The sequence below is a fragment of the Drosophila elegans genome, unplaced genomic scaffold (genome assembly GCF_018152505.1).
Source record: "Drosophila elegans isolate 14027-0461.03 unplaced genomic scaffold, ASM1815250v1 contig_476, whole genome shotgun sequence".
Lineage (NCBI taxonomy): Eukaryota > Metazoa > Arthropoda > Insecta > Diptera > Drosophilidae > Drosophila > Drosophila elegans.
In genome coordinates, this window is record NW_024545863.1 from 19229187 (window position 1) to 19252312 (window position 23126).

The window sequence follows — 23126 nt, forward strand, 5'->3', positions numbered from 1 at the left end:
TAGATTTAAAATTTATGGTATTTTGTTGGTAACTCTTGTATCTAATACATTACAATTTTTAATTAAATGGGGCTTACTTTTCCAAAACGAACATTTTTTTAACGTGGCGAACAAATGACCAACTTAAATTTTATTTTCTGTGCTAAAATAGGGCTAGCCATCGCATTTAAAACAGATTTAATGTCGCACCCATATGCCCTATTTGGCAGGAAAAATAATCCCACTAAGCCCGCACACACACACACACACACCCACTCGGTTGTGGCCAAAACGCATTACCATTTTGAGATGGCATATTAGCAGAACGCCATAAATCTCTGCCTAGGCATTAGACCCCCACCAACCGACTTTCAGCCACATTTGGACCTCCCTTCGTGCACTCGCCGTACTATTCCCAAAGTGCTCTGCTTTGGCTTTGTTTTCTTTAATTAAATGAATGTTGTTGACAACTTTATTATCAGCTGAACTTTTGCGAGGCCCGGGCTGCGACCAAGGGCCACACCCACAGTGGAATCAGGAACAGGAGCCGCAGCCACTTTAATTCTATTATTGTATGTTACTAGATGGGCGTCTGGCTGCCCCTTCTCCACCCACATCCTGCCCTCCCACACCCACTCTCCCACTCATCCACTCCCCCTCCTCCTGCCACGCTACCCTATCTATGATTCTTTTTCAACTGCTGTTGGCTTTTAGTTTTTAGCATGAAAGCTGACGACAACTGCGTTGAAATCAAAAGAAACGAAATAAAATTTCATTATCTTTCATTAGATTTATAAAAATAAAAATGGCGTGGAGCAATACGAGAGGGGCGAAGGGATGGGTTGAGCACAAGGAAGACAAAGGCGATGGGGGTGTGTGAGGGGGGAAAGGACCAGGGAATCGGAGCAGCGGCAACAAAGTCAGCAAAAAGTTTGTCTTGCCCGCCAGCGGGTTGCCGACTCCCTTGATTTTGTTATGGTACAGTGGAGCCGACTGACATCAATAATTTACTCTACTTACTTATGTACGTAAAGTGAAATCCGAAAACTTCATATACTAAATCAATCAGCTTAAAGCAACACAATCTCGTTTATTTATTATAGGAAACTGGTTTCGATTCTGTTAAAAAAAAACAGCTTGAATATATTTTTTGAGCAATAAATATCAGCAAGAAGTTATTTATTGGTTAAATATCCGGATTTAAAACAAACATTTTCTTAGATATCATTTTTTATAAGGGAATACAAATACTTCATCTTATTTGCCTTTTTTAGACTTTAATTTAATATGTATTTCTTTATTTATTTCAAATTGACAATATATTAGAATAGATATATTGTGTATTAGATATTATATAATCGTTTATGATATGTTAATGTCCAGTTAGGGCTGACAAATTCAAAGAAAAACAAGCCGTTCTAATAAGTTTAAATTAGAATAAAATAGGATAGAAATTAGCAAAGAAAATGTAAATTAACAATACTTATTTAACAAATAATGATTAATGTTAATTTCTTTTGATATGCGGCCCACTGTGAGCCGCTTCGATTTCTGGCCTGCAAACTTTGACTGGGCCCAGAGACCAGTGATACAAAGATGGCGCTTGCTGTGCGGCTCTGAGATTAACGCGCTGATAGACGCGGCAGGCGCCGTCGGCTTGGCCAGGATAACTGCCAGGACCACAGCGATGACACTCATACGCCTCGTTGTCCGACTTCTTCCTCTCTCTATATAGATATACATTTATATATGTATGCGCTCTGTGTGTGAATCAACGTTAAGATAATGGCTGCAATTGCGGTGACCCCCAGGCGTGGTTTTGGCTTTTTTTTCGGTTTCGGTTATAAACTTTTGTTCTCTTTGTTGATTTTCTTTCTCTGTCGCCCCAGACTCCTGTTCGCACTCCCCCCTCTTGACTCTTTCTATCCCCATCTCACTCCCCTGAGCCTGTGTGTTTGGTTGTGTGTGTGTCCCTGTGTGTGTGTGAGTGTGCACTGCCGACAGCCATTTTAAATGGTTTTTAGCCATTAATGGTTGCCCGCTCGCTGATGTTGTTGCTGCTACTGGTGCTACTGCTGCTGCCACTGCTGTTTTTGTAATAACATTTTAAAATGCTTTGCTTTTGGATTTAGATTTAGTGTACGTCTCTGGCCACTGGCTATGGCCAGAGGAGTCAGGAAAGGACCTTGCTGCTAATGGACCATCGTCCACAGCCGCCGATGCTATATGGCAGATATGGAGGCGTGGCCCCTCCCTGAGGAATCGTTTGCCGCAGTTTTTCCAGTCTAAAATGAATTCGTAATTAGAAGCTAAAATGTATTTTTAATTAGTTCGGCACTTTTAGTCGATTCTGGCCGAAACATAGTAGAGCTAAGGGCTTTAATGGGGACCGCAGTAAAAACGAACTTAATTGCTGGAATTCGAGTTGCCAACTTAAATTGTTCGAAAAGCTTAAGTATTAAATTCAGGGTCGATTAGTTTTTATTCCAAAGTTAGCCAAACAATTATTTACTTCCCTGATTAATAAATACAGTGATAGTAAAAGTAAATGAAATAAACGCTTAAAATGCTAAATTTATTTGATAACCGAAAAATATCATTTTAACAATGCTAGATAAATTGAATGTTCCCCAAAAAAAGTCATAAAACATAAATCATATTGATTTTTTTATATCCCAATCATTTTGTTTTAATATAATGTATGTTCTTCCATCTTCTCCTTTTTTAGCGCCGATGGAAACTATGAAGTGACAATAATGACAAAAGCAATTCTTCATCACACGGGCAAAGTGGTGTGGAAACCGCCCGCCATTTACAAATCCTTTTGCGAAATTGATGTCGAATACTTTCCCTTCGATGAGCAGACATGTTTCATGAAGTTCGGCTCCTGGACCTACGACGGTTACATGGTGAGTAGAGGATTTCTGGATGGGTGACTCACAATCCACCCTCTTAAAGGATCCTAAGATATTGCTCGGCAACAGCTGGCAACTCTGGCCACAAACAGATTATGGCCCAGTCCATCAATCAAAATCGAAAAAAATATAACTCAGAACGAGGCTAAGGCTTCGGTTTTGATATTATCTGACTGAGTGCTAATCAAACGTGGCTTTGACTCGATTAAAAAAACATTAATTTTAAAAAACATGCGTGGCAGGAGAGCACCACCGTTCAACGACTATTTAAGCGTTTTAAAATAATTCACTGGGATGGATTTTCATGGTTAAATATGTGTGTGGCGTTTTTTTTGCGTTTGGAATTTGCCGTCAATGTTTGTCTTGTTTTTTTGTACACTTGACACGTTTCCCTTGCTGTCATGTGATAAATCAAGAGGAGTCCCCATTTCCCATGCACAAGCGTGTGCGCTTGTATGTGTGAGATAACAGCTGCCAGCTGCGTTTAATGAACCAGCCACGCCCACGCCTTTTGGAAAACTTTTTGCGATGGCATTGTAAATTATGTAGAGGCAAGAAAAACAATGGCATCTGAAATAAGATGTTTCAAAGTTAGCAATACCTATTCAATAAAAAGTTACAAATACAATTTTATTAAACTCCCAACTATTACGAATTAAAAGAGCATGAAGCTTAATTTTTTAATGGAAATAGCTTGGCCTTTTATATTTAATTTATCTCGATATATGAAAAATAAATTTCAGCATTTTAAGTTTTTTTACAAATATCCCCAACTTTGCAATCATACTTCTGTATTACTTATCAATGGCAAAACACAACTGTTGCTCTACTGTATGGAGGCATTTTCCTGTTGTTATTGTGTTCATTATGGGCAACAACAGAAAAGAGAAAACGGATGCCGAGGGGCAAAATCGAAAAATGACAGCACATTATTCTACATATAAATTTTCGTTTTCCTCCCTTTTACGCATCACAAATTTCGAGCATGCTTCATTGACTTTCGACTTCCTTACAACTCGTATGAGATGTGAAATTTTTGGATCGCCTTTTTGGCCTTTTACAGTGTCAGCGCAAATGCTGGACGAGGTATTAACGACGACTGTCTCAACCGTTTGAAAGGTTTATGTATCCCAAAAGTTTGACCAGTAAGAAATAAATCTAAATTTAGAAGGCAAAAAAAAAATTGATGAAATAGGTTAGTAGGTTAAGTAATTGGAAGGAAAACTTTTGACGAAGCCCAATGTAAAACAAAAAATTGAATTATTAAATTAAATTAAAGAAACAATGTAAGCAATCTGTTAGGAACAACTAATGTATTTCAATATATATTACACAATACACTTCTCCAAAAAAACCAACCACTGAAAAATGAGCAGCAGACAACAAATGACAAATCAAGCCAAATGGGAATGAAATAAAGGTTACAAGCGTAAATGTCATTTGCGTTTCGAGACGCACGTGAGCCGAACTTATCTCGATTCCTGCCATCTGTCGCTGAGTTAGGATCCGGAACAGGAATAGGAACCATTAACCTGCCCCGCCCCACCAAACAATTCTCTGTGCAATTGACGATTGTCAAAAATTTGTCAGAAAGTACGTTTTTCCATCACCTTTGATTTTGCCAACCGGCAAGGGGAAGCCGTAAGCGACACTTGGGGCAAATTTACCAATGGAGCCGTGGGAAATAGGGCAACAAATCAACATAAATAGATGTATGATTGGCTTGGGTTCGAGTCGAGGCGAACAGATGCAGCAGTTGCCAAAGTTGCCGGGCATAAATCAGCAAGTTTAAAACAAGCAGCAGCTGGCCTTCCATATTGATTATCTCACTCTTAGATTAATGTTATCAAATAGACGTTATTGAATCGAGTATAAATTTTAAAACAATATCAAGGATTATAGCATTCTATAGTGAGATTCTTAAGCTAGGCTAACCAAGATGCTGTATTATAAAGCTTAATCAGTAGTTTGAGTAAATAAATTGAGTAGACAAAAAAAAAATAAAAACAAAATTATAAATTCCTAGAAACCAGGAAATAACTAATATAAATTAAAACATTTTCCAGGTTGACTTGAGGCACTTGAAGCAGACCGCCGACTCGGACAACATCGAGGTGGGCATCGACCTGCAGGACTACTACATCTCCGTGGAGTGGGATATCATGCGGGTGCCGGCGGTGCGGAACGAGAAGTTCTACAGCTGCTGCGAGGAGCCCTACCTGGACATCGTGTTCAACCTGACGCTCCGCCGGAAGACGCTCTTCTACACGGTCAACCTGATCATCCCCTGTGTGGGCATCTCGTTCCTGTCGGTGCTCGTCTTCTACCTGCCCAGCGACTCCGGCGAGAAGATTTCGCTCTGCATCAGCATCCTGCTGTCGCTCACCGTGTTCTTCCTCCTGCTGGCCGAGATCATTCCGCCCACGTCGCTGACGGTGCCGCTGCTCGGAAAGTATCTGCTCTTCACCATGATGCTCGTCACGCTCTCTGTCGTGGTCACCATCGCCGTGCTCAATGTGAATTTCAGGTGGGTTGGACAATATTTTTTATACCCGTAAAAATTGTAATTTTAAGAATCTTAAAAAAAATTTGTTTCACAAATATTGACACCGGGCTTGAAAGCTAGTCTTATGCGCACCGATGAAAAATATGTGGCGAACATCAAAGATTATAATATCAAACATATTAATGACACTGAAAGATTAAAAGATACTAAAAATCTCCTGGTAATCTCTAAGCTATTTTTATAATTTTCCGTTTTTTTATTTAATTGCAGCACTTAAATGTAAAAAATTCAATTCGCGGAATTTATTGAAAACAAGAAAGAAAGCAAACTTCGGCAAGCCGAAGTTCATATACCCTTGCAGCTATCGCAAGAATTAAATATTTTTGAAAACATTAAAATTATGATTTACTTGCGTATATGTTTAAAAACATTGAAGCTATGACGATTTGCAGCTTAATTATTTGATTGTTCTTTTATATTTTTTTTTATTTGTATGGGAGCTATATGATATAGTCGTCCGATTTTGATGAAATTTAAACCATAATTCTGAAATATTTAACCATTGCTATATGTCGAAGAACTAAACAAAAAATTAAAAAACAGCAAAGTTATCATTTTTTTTCAATTATTTTTCCGATTGTTCCTATGGGAGCTATATGCTATAGTCGTCCGATTTTGATGAAATTTTAACCATAATTCTGAAATATTTAACCATTGCTATATGTCGAAGAACTAAACAAAAAATTAAAAAACAGCAAAGTTATAATTTTTTTTCAATTATTTTTCCGATTGTTCATATGGGAGCTATATGCTATAGTCGTCCGATTTTGATGAAATTTAAATCATAATTCTGAAATATTTAAACATTGCTATATGTCGAAGAACTAAGCAAAAAATTAAAAAACAGCAAAGTTATAATATTTTTTCAATTATTTTTCCGATTGTTCCTATGGGAGCTATATGCTATAGTCGTCCGATCCGGCTTGTTCCGACTTATATACTACCTGCAATAGAAAGACAACTTTTGGGAAAGTTTCATGCAGATAGCTTTAAAACTGAGAGACTAGTTTGCATATAAACGGACGGACAGACGGACAGACGGACAGACGGACAGACGGACGGACAGACGGACAGACGGACATGGCTAGATCGACTCTACTAGTGATGCTGATCAAGAATATATATACTTTATAGGGTCGGAAACGTCTCCTTCACTGCGTTGCAAACTTCTGACTGAAATTATAATACCCTCTGCAAGGGTATAAAAATATATATATATAAATAATTTAAATGTGTAAAAAAAAATTATAAAGAATCGGTTAGGTTGTATTGGCGCTCAGATATATGCTCCAAGAATGAAGTTTGTAAATAAATAGACTTAAAGTTTTTTTACTCGAAAATTCAATCTAAAACGCGATGGTCGTGACGCCGCAATCTTCAGTTTTACTCCGATATGTCGTAGAATAAAAATTAAGAGAACTTTCTTTTCTTACATTTTAAAACTGTAACCCCTAACAATAAATTTAGAAGGGCGTTGCATTCTTTTTCTTTTTAAGTGAAATATAATCTGTAAAGATTTCCTTAGCACACCCATATATGTTTTTATGAGCTGATCAAAACCAAATTTGGCCCTTTCCAGATCTCCTGTCACGCATCGCATGGCGCCATGGGTGCAGCGCCTCTTCATCCAGATCCTGCCCAAGCTGCTCTGCATCGAGCGGCCCAAGAAGGAGGAGCCCGAGGAGGATCAGCCGCCCGAGGTGCTCACCGATGTCTATCACCTGCCGCCGGATGTGGACAAGTTTGTCAACTACGATTCGAAGCGGTTCAGCGGCGACTACGGCATTCCAGGTAGGAGGCAGAGTCCAGAGCATTGTTTTACCTTCCACCGCGATTCATTGAAGAGAGTTCCGAATAAATGGGGCTTAAGTTTTCCCGCTCCGCATGGGGAAAACTTTCTGTGTGGAACTTTGCTTCTTGGGCTTCGTGGGCTGCTCCTGCAGCTGGAAAATTTATGAATGTTTTCAACTGGTTTTAGTGGGCACATTACCAACGGAGCATGCAGAGAGCAACGGGAAACTTGCAACTTGCCAGTTTATATTCCATTTTAAATATGCACAGCAACATGGAAATTATATGCATTCAGACACACCACTTTATAATGATGCTGGGTTCGGCGGGCGGGGGAAATAATTTATGACAATTAACAAGTGCAACTGCAAGGATGCCGGCCAAAAGGGAAAGTTTCGTCTGTGCATTACAAGTTCCGAGAAATGTGGCTCGTATTATTTTGTCACCACCAACCGACAGCATTTAGATGAGTCATTAAAATCAAGTCAAAAGTTACAAGGTCTAAGAAATAGTTTCTCTTCTTATAAAGGATCCAAATAAGTTTTGTGTCGCTCAAGTTGCAATCAAGCGCACCCTGTGCATTACGTATACGTAGTATTGCGTATACGACACAGTGACCAACTGTTTTGAGCTTACGGTCACCGAATTTAATAATTTCTCCTTTCGAGTGGCACTCAAGTCGCGCGAAACAGAAAGGAAAATACTAAAAGAAAAAAGGTAAAACTTTGAAATGGCCTAGCGAAAAAGCGAAATAAATGGAAAACAGAATGCAGAAAACTATTTATTGAGTTTCCTTATTGTATCCCCGGCCCTGCAGTTGTGCTTCTGTTGTGCCGCCCTCGAGGTTGAGGGTCCTTTGTCCACTCACTTCCTTCGGGGACATTGTGCCAAGGAGAATTGCGCCGAAGACAAAGCAGAAAAGTTGCAAATTGCATTTACAACTTTATTTGCCTAATGCTGTTAATGCTGGCAAGCACTTGGAAAAAAGCGGCCTCTGAAATTCGGCTTTAGTTCTGCAAGATTTAACATAAAATAGCAATTAAACTCTGTGAGGGAAAAAAGCAATGACTGTAAAGGATTTGTTTAGTTTGAATTGCATTCAAATAAAATTGATTTTTTTTGAATAAGTATTAAATTACTTATGACCAATTGATAGCAATGCCTTTGAAATATATTATTTTTTTCTATACAATATTTTCATCATTTTTTGCAGCACTACCTGCCTCACACCGCTTCGATTTGGCCGCGGCGGGCGGCATCAGCGCCCATTGTTTCGCAGAACCGCCGCTGCCCTCCTCACTGCCACTGCCGGGCGCCGACGATGACCTGTTCAGCCCGTCGGGCCTCAACGGAGACATCAGTCCCGGCTGCTGTCCGGCCGCTGCAGCTGCCGCCGCCGATCTTAGTCCCACGTTCGAGAAGCCCTACGCCCGCGAAATGGAGAAGACCATCGAGGGATCCCGCTTCATAGCACAGCATGTGAAGAACAAGGATAAGTTTGAGAGTGTAAGCAAATTTATTATCTCTTGACTCGGTTGGTTATCAAATTAAAGTCCTTTAAATTGCTTTTGTATTAATTTTTTCTATCAAAACATGTCTATTTAATTGGCCTTTAATTTAGAAACTTAAACAAATTAATTTTACCAGTTTGATTTTAAATTTAATTTTACTTGTATATATTATATTTAGTTTTTACAATAATATGAACACATTTTACCTTTAAATTTTAGAGCATTTTAAAGCACTCATGTCCACAATAATTAAAAAAGAAACTTCAACAAAATACTTTAGCTGAGTATTTCTTACAAAAAAAAAAAAGAGTATTTTAATGACAGACACACATATTTTTGAATTTAAAACTGTTTCTGTTTCTGCATCATCTTTTTTAGGACAGATTTATTAAATATTCATTTGTTCTCTCTACATAAAAAGATAGCATTAACTATCTCTCTCGAAACTAAAATCAAAAATCGTAATTGCTATTACCGCGATGCTATTAATTTTCTACGCTGCGGAATATAATAATCTGTGGCCACAACTCCGCGGCACCAGCAATTGCAAATGGCTGAATCCACCGCCGTCTGTGTCCAATCAGCTGCAATCATTGTCTGGTAGTCGCAGCTGGAACAGGCAGACCGGACCCAAACAGACCTGGCCAGCATGTCTGGCGCAGTGTTTATGTCTGCTCTTGATAACCCGCATTAGGGCTCCGACATCCGGCCCGTAAAAACCCCCAGCCCAGACCAGTTCAGAAATCTAACCGAAGTCGGTTAAATCACGTTGCCTGTGTCCTCTCCAATCAAAAATCGTAAACGGGAATAGCGCTGGCGGATCCTGTTTCGGATTATGGTGGTCCTGGCTCCTTTACCAATCCTGGTCCTGGAAATCTTGGTGGTGCCAAGTGAAGTGCAATCGGTCTGTCGCCACCGTTTGGAGTTGAGTGATTGAGTTGTTTGTGCGCAAATACGAAGAGTTTGCACCATGCGGTTGCTGCAGCAGCAGTTTGCCATTTGTCGGCGAATTGCTGGGTGTGCAATTGGTTGTGAGGGCTGTATTTGGTGTGTGTTTGTAACTGTATGAGGGCGGGCATCGAGCTGAAATCGATGTTTGTTCTGGAACATTTCAATTTAACTGGCATAGCAAGAACCGCAAATCAGATTTAGATCTGCCAAAGCCATTTTATTAGTTTACGAATGGCAATATGATTAATTAGGATGGTCGTACAGTGAAAGCAAAAGAGAAAATATTTATTGATTTACACATCTTTAAATATTTGCTAAGCTATATAGATATCGAAATAATCAAACTATATGTACTTAAAAGTTCATAAGGGAACATTCCAAACTGTTAGGAAAAAAGATAATAATTTTTATTTTGTTTTTAAAAATATGTTTTTTATTTAATTTTTTAAGCTTTAAAAATCCATATAACCCATAACTCCTAAATATCTAAAGCTGTATGTATATGAACCCTTGCTTACCTCGACTTTATTTGCCTTCCTTGCAGGTGGAGGAGGACTGGAAGTACGTTGCCATGGTATTGGATCGTATGTTTCTGTGGATCTTCGCGATCGCTTGCGTCGTCGGCACGGCGCTAATTATCCTGCAGGCGCCCAGCTTGTATGACCAGTCGCAGCCGATCGACATACTCTACTCAAAGATTGCCAAGAAGAAGTTCGAGCTGCTCAAGATGGGCAGCGACAACACCTTATAGCGACCACTTGGGTTCGCAGCCGGCTGGTGGAATCTAATCATCAGCTCGCTGCGGACCCTGTTCGCCGCTCGTGACGATGACCGTGGATAATATACGATGAGCCACACCATGAGTATTTCCTCGGCGCTGTACAACACTAACAGCAGCAACGGCAGTGATAGTGGCAGTGTCATCAGCAGTGTTGTAAAGGGTATTGTGAGTAGTATTGGGGGCGCCAATGAAACGGATGACTCATGGAACCCATCGTAAGAAACGCGAGGCGAGTGAAGCGAACATTGCGAAATGAATTGAGATACAATCGAGTGGAGGGCAAGTTTTTGGAGCAGTTGATCAAAATATGTATGTAATGTAATGCGATGAAGATGTAATGTTGATTAACCGTGACAGTGCTGGATAGCAACGCAAGCCACAAGATCGGAGCGGAGCTTAGTCTGTAAGTTTTTTGATGTACTTGGTGTATGATTGTGGGTGTCGAAAATCAGATGGTTTGTGGATCCGCAATGATCCTCGGGCCAGTGTTGTAAAAAGAATATGGAGTTTTGTAAGTTATATTGTATTTTTGAGCGCCAAAAAGTTCCTTGTTACATCTTTTAGTTTTAAAGTTAAACACAACACACAACAAAACCAAGAAAAACAAATGAAAATGTTTTAAAATTGCATTTTAAATTTAAATCTGACTGCATGTGTTCAATGCGTGAGTGTGGGTGCTTGTTTGGGAGACAGCGTGAGTGTGTGCGTGCCAAAATATACATATGGAAAAGAAAATCAATTTTAATTGTTTATTTATTTGTGCATATTTTTCACATTATTTTTAGCAGAGAAAAAGCAAACACAGAAAAAGGCGCCCACGCCGGGTATGGGTATAATTAAATTGCATAAAATTCCAATCTATTTTTAGCATAAATAAATAAAATTAATTCGATAAACTACATTTAATTAGCTAATAAGTCGTAACTAGTTGTAGCTAAGCAAATCTAGTAATGAACTAAATTTAACATAAAAAAAAAACACGAAGTCCGAAAACTCGGTTCGTAGAAAGCGCGAAATTCTGAAATAAATTTAGTTGAATGTTGATACAAGGAGTCGTCACATTTTTAAAGCCACACATTTTTACTAACCACACTAGCAAAACACACACACATAAATATATTATATCGTGCAAGCATACATATAATTATATATAAAGTACGTATACGTATTTATAGGATTGCAGCTAGTCGAATCACATAACAAAGAAAACACAAAACAATTTCAATTAAAAACACGCACACAAACAGACAGAAGCTGCGGAAAACAAGTAACGATAACTAAAGCCAACTGCTGTTTGGCGAGCACTTTGTATAGTTTGAAGCAATTTAAATCAATTATATTATTGCGTACAATACAAATTCCATTTCCACCCAGCAATTCGTATTCAGGCACTTTGATTGTTTTCCCCACTCACTCCAGATGTTTACTCGGCAGCTCCATTCTCCACTCTCTTAAACCACTGTTTTGTAGTTCCCTGCACTCATTATGCATTCATCGGAGCATACGGAACGCTCAGAAACCTTTGGCAAGTTCAATTTAAAATAAAACTTTTTAATTACTTTCAACGGTCCACGCGAGTGCTGTTCTGCGTTCCGAGTTCCGAGCTCTGATTTCTGGGTGCTGAGTGCTGAGTCCTGAAGTCTGAGTCCTGGCTTCTGGTTTCTGCCCATTTCAATACCTCTGGTCGGGTGCGGCACAGAAAACACCTTCAATTTAAATGCCAAAGCTAACGCAACTCGCCACAAGGTTGACTGCCACGCCCATTTTTTGCCTTTGCATTTTTAATTGATTTTGCAAAAGTTTTTGCCACTACAACAACAAGAACAAGAACTTACTAAAAAAACGTTAAACAAACGCAGAAGCCACCGACGGATTTCCACGTTGGTAGTGTGAAAAAGGGGCAAAGGGGGGATGATGCGAAAGAGGGCGTGCCGTCGCCGGCATGCAACAAATTAAGTGCGGAATGCAATTTGCCATTCTATGTGCATAAGGAGTATGCGTGAAAAGTTAATAAAAAGCCGAGAGTAAGCAAATACTCACACACCTACGATTGGCAATGGCACACAGCAAGAATTAAATTGTTCAGAGATTTTCTTAAGTTTGCAAACAATATTTTAAAAAACAAAAAAAATTTAAAAGTTTTTCACACAATATCTCTTATATTTTTTAAAGTTTATTTAATTCGATTTAAAATTCGATTAAAAATACTTGTCTTTAAACTTTCAAGAAAATTACAAGAAAAGGTTGTTTTACAAAAAATAAGCTCAATCTAGGAAAACTCAGAGCTGAAATGATCATCTGTCATCAGGCAGATTCGCAAATACATATGTATTTATAAATTTTTCTTGTGTATCCACTGTGTAGCAACAAGAGCGGAACTTGGCAAGCACACATAAGTGAAATCTGTAGAAACTATTAGCAAAGAATGCCGCGACAAACGACAACGGCGACCCTGAGCAACCTGCCAGGGTTGTCAAGCGGCCTGGGTGTTGTTCATTGTTGCTAGCAGCCTGAATGTTACTGATTCAGCCGCTGGAAAAGACATTGTGCGTACGAACGCGCAAAAGTTTAATTAAAATTCCTAATCGAAAATATTCAACATTTGTGAGTGTGAATTAATTAAAATAGTTTTCCAAGCCAACAATTGTGGCACACTTTAAGCACACGGAAGAAGGCCAAAGAGAAAGTGCAGTGAAAGTTGGGCTTGCAAATGTTATAAACTTTGTATTTGTTCAGACTAAAGAAAGTGGCAAAAATTACTGAATTTAAAAATATTTTTTCCTCAAATATAAGAGTTTGCAAGAGCCAACCCGACATTAATTAAACTTAAAAACACGCTTTATTATTTCTTAAAATTATTTTCTCCCGATGCATACAATAAAAACACTAACACTACCACACTATAGCGATAAATAAGAGGAAAACTAAACAGGAACATCTAAATAGCGTATGCCATTTTAGGTGTATTAAAATGTAAAGTGCATCAAAATCAACAGTTAACATTTTTTAAATATTTAGCTATTAAACTAAACGTAATATAAATCCTATAAAATAAATGTCGGAATATCATAAAACAAGTAATTAACTGCAAATGCGTGGACTAAAATTAGAACAAAACCAACGTCACATTTAAATTTAAACGATTGAATGAACAATGCAAAATGCAGCAACAAAATTCACACAAATACCCGTACATACATTACACACACAGGCAGCACTGAAATATAATTGTGCATCATATATTGAAAGTATTAAACTGAGCTTATAAAATTTAAACTATAAAAATACACACAAAAAGTTTCTAACTTAAATGGGAAAATGCGAAAACTAATTGACAACATTTTTGACTTTCGTTTTAAAAAGAATAATATAAAAAAGTCTGAAAAAAAAGGTAAAATATATATACAAACAAAAACAAATAAATACATAGAATATGGAACACAACACATGACACCTTTTAAATTGCAAAACAGAATAACCACTGACACAAGGCAAATTAACAAAAAAAATTATGACAACAAAATTGTTCAGAGAAGACAAAATGCAATTCAATAAAAAGTTCGTACACAACATATAAATTTAAATGAATAGGCAACCCGGCATTACCAAATGAAAAGAAAAACTAAATATATTTTGTATAATAATACTTCGTTAGCTTTTAGTTTTTGGTTTTGTAGAGGTCTGAACAAAACTTAAAACTCATAGGCAACAAAATATCAGCCATTTTTGGTGTGACCTGTAAATATTACAATATATTGTATTAAAATTTGCGTAAGCTTTGAATATATTTATTTAATAAGAATTTTCAAATTATTTAAATGTGCTGATAAAATTTTTTTTTAATGCATAATAATTGTTAAACCGATTACTTTATTGTAAGCTCCTTAATTCAAAACTATTTTGTACAAACTTCCAGCTTAACAAATCTTTTGTTATAGTTTTAGACAATCAACTATTGAAATATATAAAAAAGCAGCAAGGCGAAATGAAAACAAAGAACTAATGACAAGTAAATGGCGTAACTTTTCTGTGAATAAAATCAACTAAATGAGTAAAAACCCTATAAATCATTAATTAATATTTACCCTTAATGACACTATAGAAAACACAAAAAAAGAAATGAAAAAAAGAATTTGCGAGAAAGGAGAATTTTGATGAAAATCATTCCAACAAAAACCATTTATGTAAATTGTTTCACTTGGGAAATCGACACGCTAAAGCAAAAACTAAATAAATAGAGAAATAAATGAAAAATCGTTTTATCAAATAATGCAAAACACAAGGAAGAAAAATGAAGACACTCGAGAAACGAAATCGAATTAATGTCGAATACATAAAAGTGTATATGCTCTCATTGGTTGTGTTTTTAGGTTATAAACAACTAGGTTTGGCTCTGTGTGGGTGTGTGGGCGTGTGAGTGTGCCGGCCGTTCGTCCTGCACACACACAAACACACGCACCGCCCGAACAAACAAACAGGCAAACAATCGTTCATTCAATCACTCAATCAGTCAGTCAGTCGATCCCACCCGCGGTCGCTCGGACTTATAGTTGTACAGTTCATTTTCACATTGATTCATAAAAATTAACGAATAAATTAAATTACCTTAGCTACCGAAAAGCGGCAGAAAAAGGCGGTTATCTGTATATTATGCTAGTAATGTCAAACATTTTGAATTGCCTTTTTGAATCGATTCTGTTCAAGTTTTCTTAGGTTTCTAGCTAAATGTTTAGTGTGCTTAATATACAAAGGTAATCGAGAAGAAACCATGTAATTTAAATACTGCCACAAATAAGACAAAAAATTAATGCAAATAGAACATATAGAAAATATACACATATATGTATCATCTATATGTGATACGAGTACGAGTATAATGATATACGAACTAGTTAAGAGCAAAAAATTTTCAGAGTGTGTCCACGGAAAAGAACTATAGATTCGATGCGGAGAAATAATGGAAACTCAAACTAGTCACGTAAGGGTAGATCAAGCAGATCGGTGCTCGAAGTTAACATTGAAGCTAAGTACTAACTATTTAGGCCAGATACGAATAACTCTGTATATAACTAAAGTAACCACCACAAGACACACACACACAGCAATGCATCTACAAGGAGCACACAGTTGAAGCAGTTCATACCTGTATATACAAATATATATTATGAGGCAACCGCCGATCCATCATCGATCGATCATTCAGCAAGCGAAAAGAATTTATTTCCAGTACAATTCATTTCTCGATTACAGTTACAGCAGACAACGAACTTGTGTACACAAAAAACTTAGATAAAGCACAGGAAACTCCTTGAGGAAACTAGTAATGAAAACCACACAACGGTTGGCGAGTGAAATGCCCTTAGATGATGTTTTAAGATAGTTCAAAAATTGTATAGTTGAAAAAAAGAATAGGGTTGATTTAAAATCACTTGAAATGGTGTCTAAAAGTCCTTTTCGACTTAATATCTTTCGAAGCAAGCCCTTAGACACTTTTTCAAGAGACTTCCAATCACCAGAGATTACTCTGGCACTCCTGATGAAATTGCATTGCTTTCCATTTCGATAGGGGCAGACATTCAAGGCTAAAACGTGTTTCATTTTAACAAATCGAAAACAATTTTAAGGCCACTTACACTTAGCACTAACAAATATCATAATTAGTTAAAAGCGAAATAGTTATTAAACAAAATATATTAAATCGAGCAAAGAGGAATAACTAAAGAAAATAATTACGATGTAAACAGGAAATTGAGGTATTTGATAAATATGCGGCTTGACCCTGAGATTCAAAAAACATAAAATCGTATGTCTTCCAATCAAAGGTCGTCTTTTGTAGCAAACACAACAAGAATCAAAGTCTGCGTATTGCTAAAAAACAAAAAACAAATAAGCAAAACAAATTGGAAGCAACTGTGGAGCTGATTAATGCAGAAATGCTGGAAATAGTTAAAGAACAACCACCTACACAAACAGAAACATACACCATCAAACGCCAATCTACACCAATACACACAAATACACTCTGCACTGCAAAGTCGATTAGCGAATAATCATTGCATCTCTTAGTGGTTTGATAGGAAAATTAAAGATGACACCTTTTTCGGTTGGCGAATATTATTCCTCACTTTCTCTCGCTTGAACTCCTACCCATTTCGTTAGCCAGTAACTAATCAAGTACCTGACAATAGATGAACTACACACTTTTCCAGAATTTCTAAGCACACCACATAAGTCAAATCCCATTAAAGCTCGTCTTGTACATACAGTTGCCGAATGTTTAATTCGATTTGGCTAACAAATTTCCATGAAGTTGGCTAGAAGCGAGGCAAATCTAAAAATACATAAATTAATTCATTAAAAACGGTTTCAATGACAGCTAGCAAATTTAGAAGTACACATTTCAGAGCAATCACCATTTTCCCCATGATTTATAAATCAGCCATAAAGCTAAATGATTTGCTTTCTTTTATAAAATTGCAAAGCCAGACCACTTTTGTAAAATATTTCTACAGAGTAAGGGCAAAACAATCAGCTGACCTTAGGACCTTGCTTTGCAAATAATTTCAACATTCAGGAGATCCAATTAAAATGGCTGGTGTTTTGAAAGCCGTGTTAAGGTGTCTTAATATTGGCATTGACATATTTGAATTCAAATATCTGATGGACAAGAAATCAAAGAACAACTGCATGAGTTTCAAGCGATTCCTAATGCACTTTGGAATATTTAAAAAACCCAAAAAAAATATTTTCAAAATGTTTTCAAATCCTTGGCATAAAAAATTCGCAGATAGGCAGGCAGCGCAAAATACACACACCCTCAGACTCTCTCACACACTGATCCACTGAAAATACTTAAATGTTTAATGCTTGTATGTATGCGTTACGTATGAATCCGTGTGAAAGGCATTGCATGTGTGTGTGTGCGAAAAAAGGCCAAAATCAAATGTGTAAATTCATAAACTTTAAATAACTATATGTTTGAGAGTATATAGTACTTAGAGATATACATTATGCATATACACCTATATGTATATTTTTTGTATTAACTATTAGGTGCCGTTAGAATTAAGTGCTTCCGTTGCAAGTTTTGTGTACATTTTCTTTCAATTCGTTCGATCAAGATATGAAAAACAAAAATCAATTTTAGCGTCAAGATTTTTAACTCAAAACAAATCAAAGAAAATGGCAAATCTTAAAATCTTGCAACTCACTGGGGAAAACAACACCACGAATATTAAAGTTAAAGGTAAAATGCCTACGGGCTAAACTAACGACAATTTGCTCAAAAAAAAAAAGAAAACTAAACCAAATATATGAATAATAAATATACGTACATATAGGCAGTAAACTAAAGCCAGATATAAATACAAGCATGAATTGAAGATTTAGTTAGGCGTCCCAAGCGCTCACTAAAAATTCTACACAAAAATCAATTTTAACTAAATTGAAAATTTAGTTAAATGGCATCGCATAACTTAAGAATGATAAGTTACGATAATCCATAAACAATTTATGTAAAATACTTGCAACTAAGAATAGGCTAAGCTAACTTTGACACTGCAAATCAATGCAAGATCAGCAATAAGTAAACATAAAGAAAAGGTACATGAAAAATTTGTGCATCAGTTATTCAAATAAATGTGACACAATACTTAAACTTAACCGGAAAAGCGTTGCATTTACATTTCACATAACAAATACATGCGTAAATATATATATATGAATACTATATATATTAAATATATATTCGAAACTCTCTTGAACAACAAAACTGCAGACATATTACATAACAAACAGAAACTAAAGTAATTACACTCACGCGCAGCCAGCAAGCTAACAATTAAACATTGAAAATTGATCAAAAATTAAAAGATCATAAGCCAAAAAAAAAAAATTAACAAAATCGATAGAAGAAAAATTAATATGTTGACTAACACAACAATATAAAAAAAGAAATGCATTAACAACTTAAATGTAAGACACTAAATAACGAACTAAAGCTAAACGCAAAACAAAATGAAATAATAGCAACAATTGCGAAAAATAACACTAAAATTGAAAACAATTAAAAAAAACGACAACACATTAAAAGAAAACAATTACTATATAAATAAATGTTACGCGTTATTAAATAAAGAAGAATGAAAATAATTTGTTTTAAAAAAAATGTATCCTGTCTTTTATTTCAAAAATTGTGGGTCGAAAATGGGAATTTCTATTATCAGGTTTTTCTATTTTAACTTATTATTTTTCCAGTTTATCAAAAAAAACTATCGACTTTTTGACTTCAAGCAGTTTAAGAAAATTAATAAAACCTTTTAAATCCATATTTCTTATTTTATTTTTAATCCAGTTTTGAGGGTCCTCACATATAGTTAAACGAACTAAACTTTGTGGTAGTGGCTGCCATATATTTTCCCAAAGCCAAGGCCAGCAACGAGAACTGACAATCCGGATAGATTTGGTGGCACTCTCGAGAGTTCCGCTTGGATCGCCGGTAGATACGATCGTACTGGTGATGGGCCCGGGGCTCATGGGCAGCCACCGGAGTGGGCGGCAGGCTAAAGACGGTCCTGACCAACTCCTGCAACATATTTCCGCGTTGCTGGGGCGGCAGCATAAATTTGGCACTTTCGCAAAGAGCTCGAGCCACGCACGAGCGTCCATTGAATCCCATGCTAAAAGGAGGCACCAAAAGTTGTATTAATATATCAATAAAAGGGGTAAAAAATTAATGAATTCCAAAAGAATTAAAAAAAATATGCAAATAAAATGTTTTTATAGTGAAAAAATAATTAAAGTTTGTTTATGATATTTTTATTTCTCCCTTCTTTTATTTTGTATGAGTACTTTTAAATTAAACTTATTAACTTACTCTTTTGACATACATTTTTATTAAAATAATTTTTTACAAAGGTACCCTCCCTTTTATATTTATAAATCACTCACTTGTCAAATAAGGACTGCACCTCGTCGTAGAAGGCTCGTCGCGAGCGGCGCTTGATGGTGTCCTTGGCCAGGGTGGCGTTCAGTCCGTGGGCGTGCTGGATGACCCATTGGTGGTTGGGCAGATCGTAGGCCACGCCCCAGTTGACTGCCCAGCTAAGATAGTCCACATCGGGGTTGCCAATCATGCCGATCGTCATGCAAATAGCTCCCTGCAGGTCGGGACACCATTAGAGCCACTAGAGTCAGCAACTGGTCTTTGAGCAGTCATTAACACACACTCACACCGAAACCGAAGAGCCCTCCGGAAATGCCAGATAGCGCTTGTGCCGTCGTAGAACTTTTGTCACCACCTGTGTGGCGTTTGCATCTGGTGTCGCGGACAGCACCTGGGATTGCACCTCCTGCACCTGTGGCACTGCCAGGAGGCATAGTGCCAGCAGACTGAAGTGACAAGTCGAGGAGAGACTCATACTGTGTGTGCAACGTTCCGTTGGTAACTGAATTCCGACCCAAAACCGAACCACTCGCTTTAGCGGCTTATTAGCTCAAGTGCTCTGTTGATTGCACTGATTAGCGGCTGGCTGTAAAGTCTGCTTTTAACAAGTACCCATTGTTGGTGGTCTTTCTCGATGGGGCTCCAACCCACCATCCACCATCCACCTTTCCCACACCACTTGGCCATCGGTTGTCGACACGGCCAACTCTGATTGCTGTAGCATGTAAATTTCTGTCAACAGTGGAAAATACTCTTGTTTTGTTTCCACTTCCAGTCCAATTGTCAGCATTGTGAAGCGAAAAACAAACAGTACAAATTATGGAATTGCCAGTGAGGATCCCTGGGGAGGGAATTGCATACACGATGGATCCATCAATATGTCCATGCCCTTTGCTAATTGAAAATGCATTTATGGCATCATGGCCTTGGTTTTTAGTTTTGAGACGGCAAAGGTAAATACTAACTTTTTGGTCTTCTGCCTAAAAAACCAAAACAAAACATTTTGAAGCGCACCATAAAATGACCGAACAAATTGACAATAAAATTCCCGATGTAAGAGTATTTACTTAATTTCCATTCAACTTTCCGGTTTCGGCGCACAATAAAATATATATTTTTTGTTCATCAATTTATGCACTTAATTTTTCGTTTGTGTTTATTGTTTGAACTGCGGCAATATTACAGAATTTGTAAAAGCTTAATGCAGGACAATTTATTTTTTGTTAACTGTTTTAAGCTCAAATAGCCCCTTTCAATTCAGGAAAAAAGTTTAACAGCCAGTTGAACGAGGCTGTCATAAATAAATTAGTCTCTTTTTTTAGAGTTTATAATAAGGATTGCATTACAACCTAATAAAAAAGTTGACTATTTTTAGAGCTTCATAATATCTTATTATTTTCTTGAATGTATGAATTAAACTGCTTAAGGCAAAATTATTGTATTGGTTTTAACTATTTCAGTTAAAATATTTCAAATGCATTCCGCCCGGAATTTAATTTGAAGGAATGTTCATAAATTTTATCGTTCCGTTTATTACAATTAAATTGAACTTTCATCACAATCGATTAACTTTGTAGGAGTTTACTGGCGCCCTGCTGGTCGGCGCAGTTTGATAAATTCATTGACATGTATTCCGTATTTCGTTTTTATTTAATCAAGGCGCGTTTTTCTCCAGGAACCGTTCGCTGATGAGCAGCAAAAAACTCTGCCGGCAATGCGGTCCGTACAAACTGGCGCATTCGTGGAGCGAGTGGCCGGCGGTGAAGGCCTCCCGATACTTGGGATTATGGGCTATCTCCGGATGCACGTAGCGCAGCATGATGCGGAAGATATCGTGGAAGAGCGTTAAGCCCGGCGGAGCCAGCAGATGACGCGCCTCGCACAGAGTCCGCATGATGCAGTAGCCGGGCTGGTAATTAAACCTGCATGTGGGTAAAGTGAACCGGCAAGGGAATTGCTTTAACAAATTGCATTGCTTTAATGCTCCATGAAATAATCTTAAGTCTTAGGGGCTTAAATTTGGTTCATGAACATTATGGTCAACGCTTTGCCTAATCTACTTTAACAGTATATATCTAAATTGCATCTCTTTTGTATGTTGTCTTCATTATAATTGTATTCCTTTATAATTAGTAAAAATCCATTAGAGCAATAAACAATTGCAAAATTAAAATAAACTTCAGAAAATAATTCAACATAAATCACGATTGAATTATAATTTTTAACATTTCCTTAAATAAATAATAGAAACAAGTCTCAATTTTAAATTTATATACAAATAAAACAATAACTTGTTGAACAGCTTGAATAAATAAAATAATTGAATAAACAAACTCTACAAAATGATATGATATCATCAATTAAAGCATAACATGATAATCAAACATTAAACTTTAATTAAACATAACCAAATAGAATAATGAAATAGAAAATAATATGACATCTTGACGATTAAAAAATAAAATTATAATCAAGCTCTGACATTAAACACCGGGTAGAAGTTATTTCTTTAATAGTAAAATATAAATAAATTGGAATCCATAAAGAAATCGAAGTCGCATACATCATTTGATACCAACACACATTTTAAAACCATTTAAAATTTCTAGAATTGAAATTCTATAGCTTTTTCATAAACAATACATTTTTGTGTGTATACTCACATGGTTGACATGATGGCCAATATGTCGAACAGCATGCCGTGCGGACTCTGCGCCTCGCTGATCACCGTGGTTCCCCGGCTCTCCAACTCGCGTCTCAGCCTGCGGGACATGGCCGAGGGTCGGCAGTAGTAGGTCCCGAACATATCCTTAACCAGGTGCGAGGCGGGACAGCCCATCTGCATCTGCTGCGAATAGGACTTGCGACGGCTCAAGGTGGGAACGCCTTGAGGATAGGCAAAGTAAAAGGACTGAATGGGATCCGCGGGATTCAGAGGCACAATCACCGGCTGTGGTTGGGTCACAACTGGGGATCCAAGTCCAGGTGGCGGTGGAGGAGGCGGCGGTGGAGGTGGTGGTGGAGGTGGGGGCGGAGGTTTCACCTTTGGCTTGCCCACATGTCGCGGTATCCAATCTTCAATGGCTGCCGGTAACTCATAAAGACTCGTGACCTCAACCAGATAAACTAATCCTCTGGGAATGGTGTCTAGCACGGCCTTGGCGAAGTTTGCCGTTAGCTGTCTCCAACCAAAAAACAATAACATTAATTTAAACTAATTAAATACTTTAAAGTATAAATGAAAGAGTCGTATTTCAATGCAATTGTCTGGAACAAATTAATAAATAAATTGTTATTTTCCACGGATTGCTATACCAATTAAAGTTCAATTTTAAAATTCACAGAAAAGAAAAACCTACCGTCATAGCTGAACCCAGTTCAAAGGTGAGCCAGCGCTTTTGGCGATGCAGTAGATGAATCTTTTCGTGCATATAGGTTACTCCTCTACTGCCGGAGTTACTTTTGAATCTAAGGGAGTCCGTCCCATTACCTGCCAACGCTAAGGTTACCAACAGGGCCACGAATACCAGTCTAAGCCAAATTAAATTTTCCATTGCGAAGCCAGCGGCGACCGACTAAGAACTAAAGAACCAGAAAGCACCCGATTCGACAGTAAACTCCAGAATGGCCAAGTTTCAATTCCGTTCGCGTGCCTCTTCAATTTGGTCCGGAGCGAATCTTGACCGCA

General features: G+C 37.3%; 3 protein-coding genes across 4 annotated transcripts in view; 1 reads left to right on the forward strand and 2 right to left on the reverse strand.

Moving 5' to 3' along the window:
- LOC108139146 (acetylcholine receptor subunit alpha-like 1) overlaps nt 1–12674 on the forward strand; it is a 64948-nt gene extending 52274 nt beyond the window's left edge. Inside the window, exons 6-10 of the mRNA XM_017261764.2 lie at nt 2708–2888; nt 4961–5421; nt 7040–7251; nt 8465–8757; nt 10258–12674. Coding sequence (XP_017117253.1) covers nt 2708–2888; nt 4961–5421; nt 7040–7251; nt 8465–8757; nt 10258–10464 — 1354 coding nt within the window. The 3' untranslated portion in view covers nt 10465–12674. The remainder of the gene's footprint in view (nt 1–2707; nt 2889–4960; nt 5422–7039; nt 7252–8464; nt 8758–10257) is intronic.
- A 5969-nt stretch (nt 12675–18643) lies between these two features.
- Nucleotides 18644–20029, reverse strand: LOC108139158. Its single transcript, XM_017261776.1, has 3 exons — nt 19728–20029; nt 19444–19652; nt 18644–19172 (listed from the first exon to the last, which is right to left on the reverse strand). The coding sequence occupies exons 1-3, from the start codon at nt 19911–19913 to the stop codon at nt 18860–18862; spliced, it is 708 nt and encodes a 235-aa protein (XP_017117265.1). The 5' UTR covers nt 19914–20029; the 3' UTR covers nt 18644–18859.
- Nucleotides 20030–20885: 856 nt separating this feature from the next.
- LOC108139171 (WW domain-binding protein 11) lies at nt 20886–22997 on the reverse strand. 2 transcript variants are annotated; one of them, XM_017261792.2, is made up of 3 exons: nt 22798–22997; nt 22102–22616; nt 20886–21360 (listed from the first exon to the last, which is right to left on the reverse strand). In XM_017261792.2, the coding sequence occupies exons 1-3, from the start codon at nt 22990–22992 to the stop codon at nt 21093–21095; spliced, it is 978 nt and encodes a 325-aa protein (XP_017117281.1). In that variant the 5' UTR covers nt 22993–22997; the 3' UTR covers nt 20886–21092. The 2 variants fall into 2 exon arrangements, with proteins under 2 accessions (XP_017117281.1, XP_017117279.1); XM_017261790.1 differs by lacking the exon at nt 20886–21360 and adding an exon at nt 21939–22043.
- Between the last annotated feature and the right edge of the window lie 129 nt (nt 22998–23126).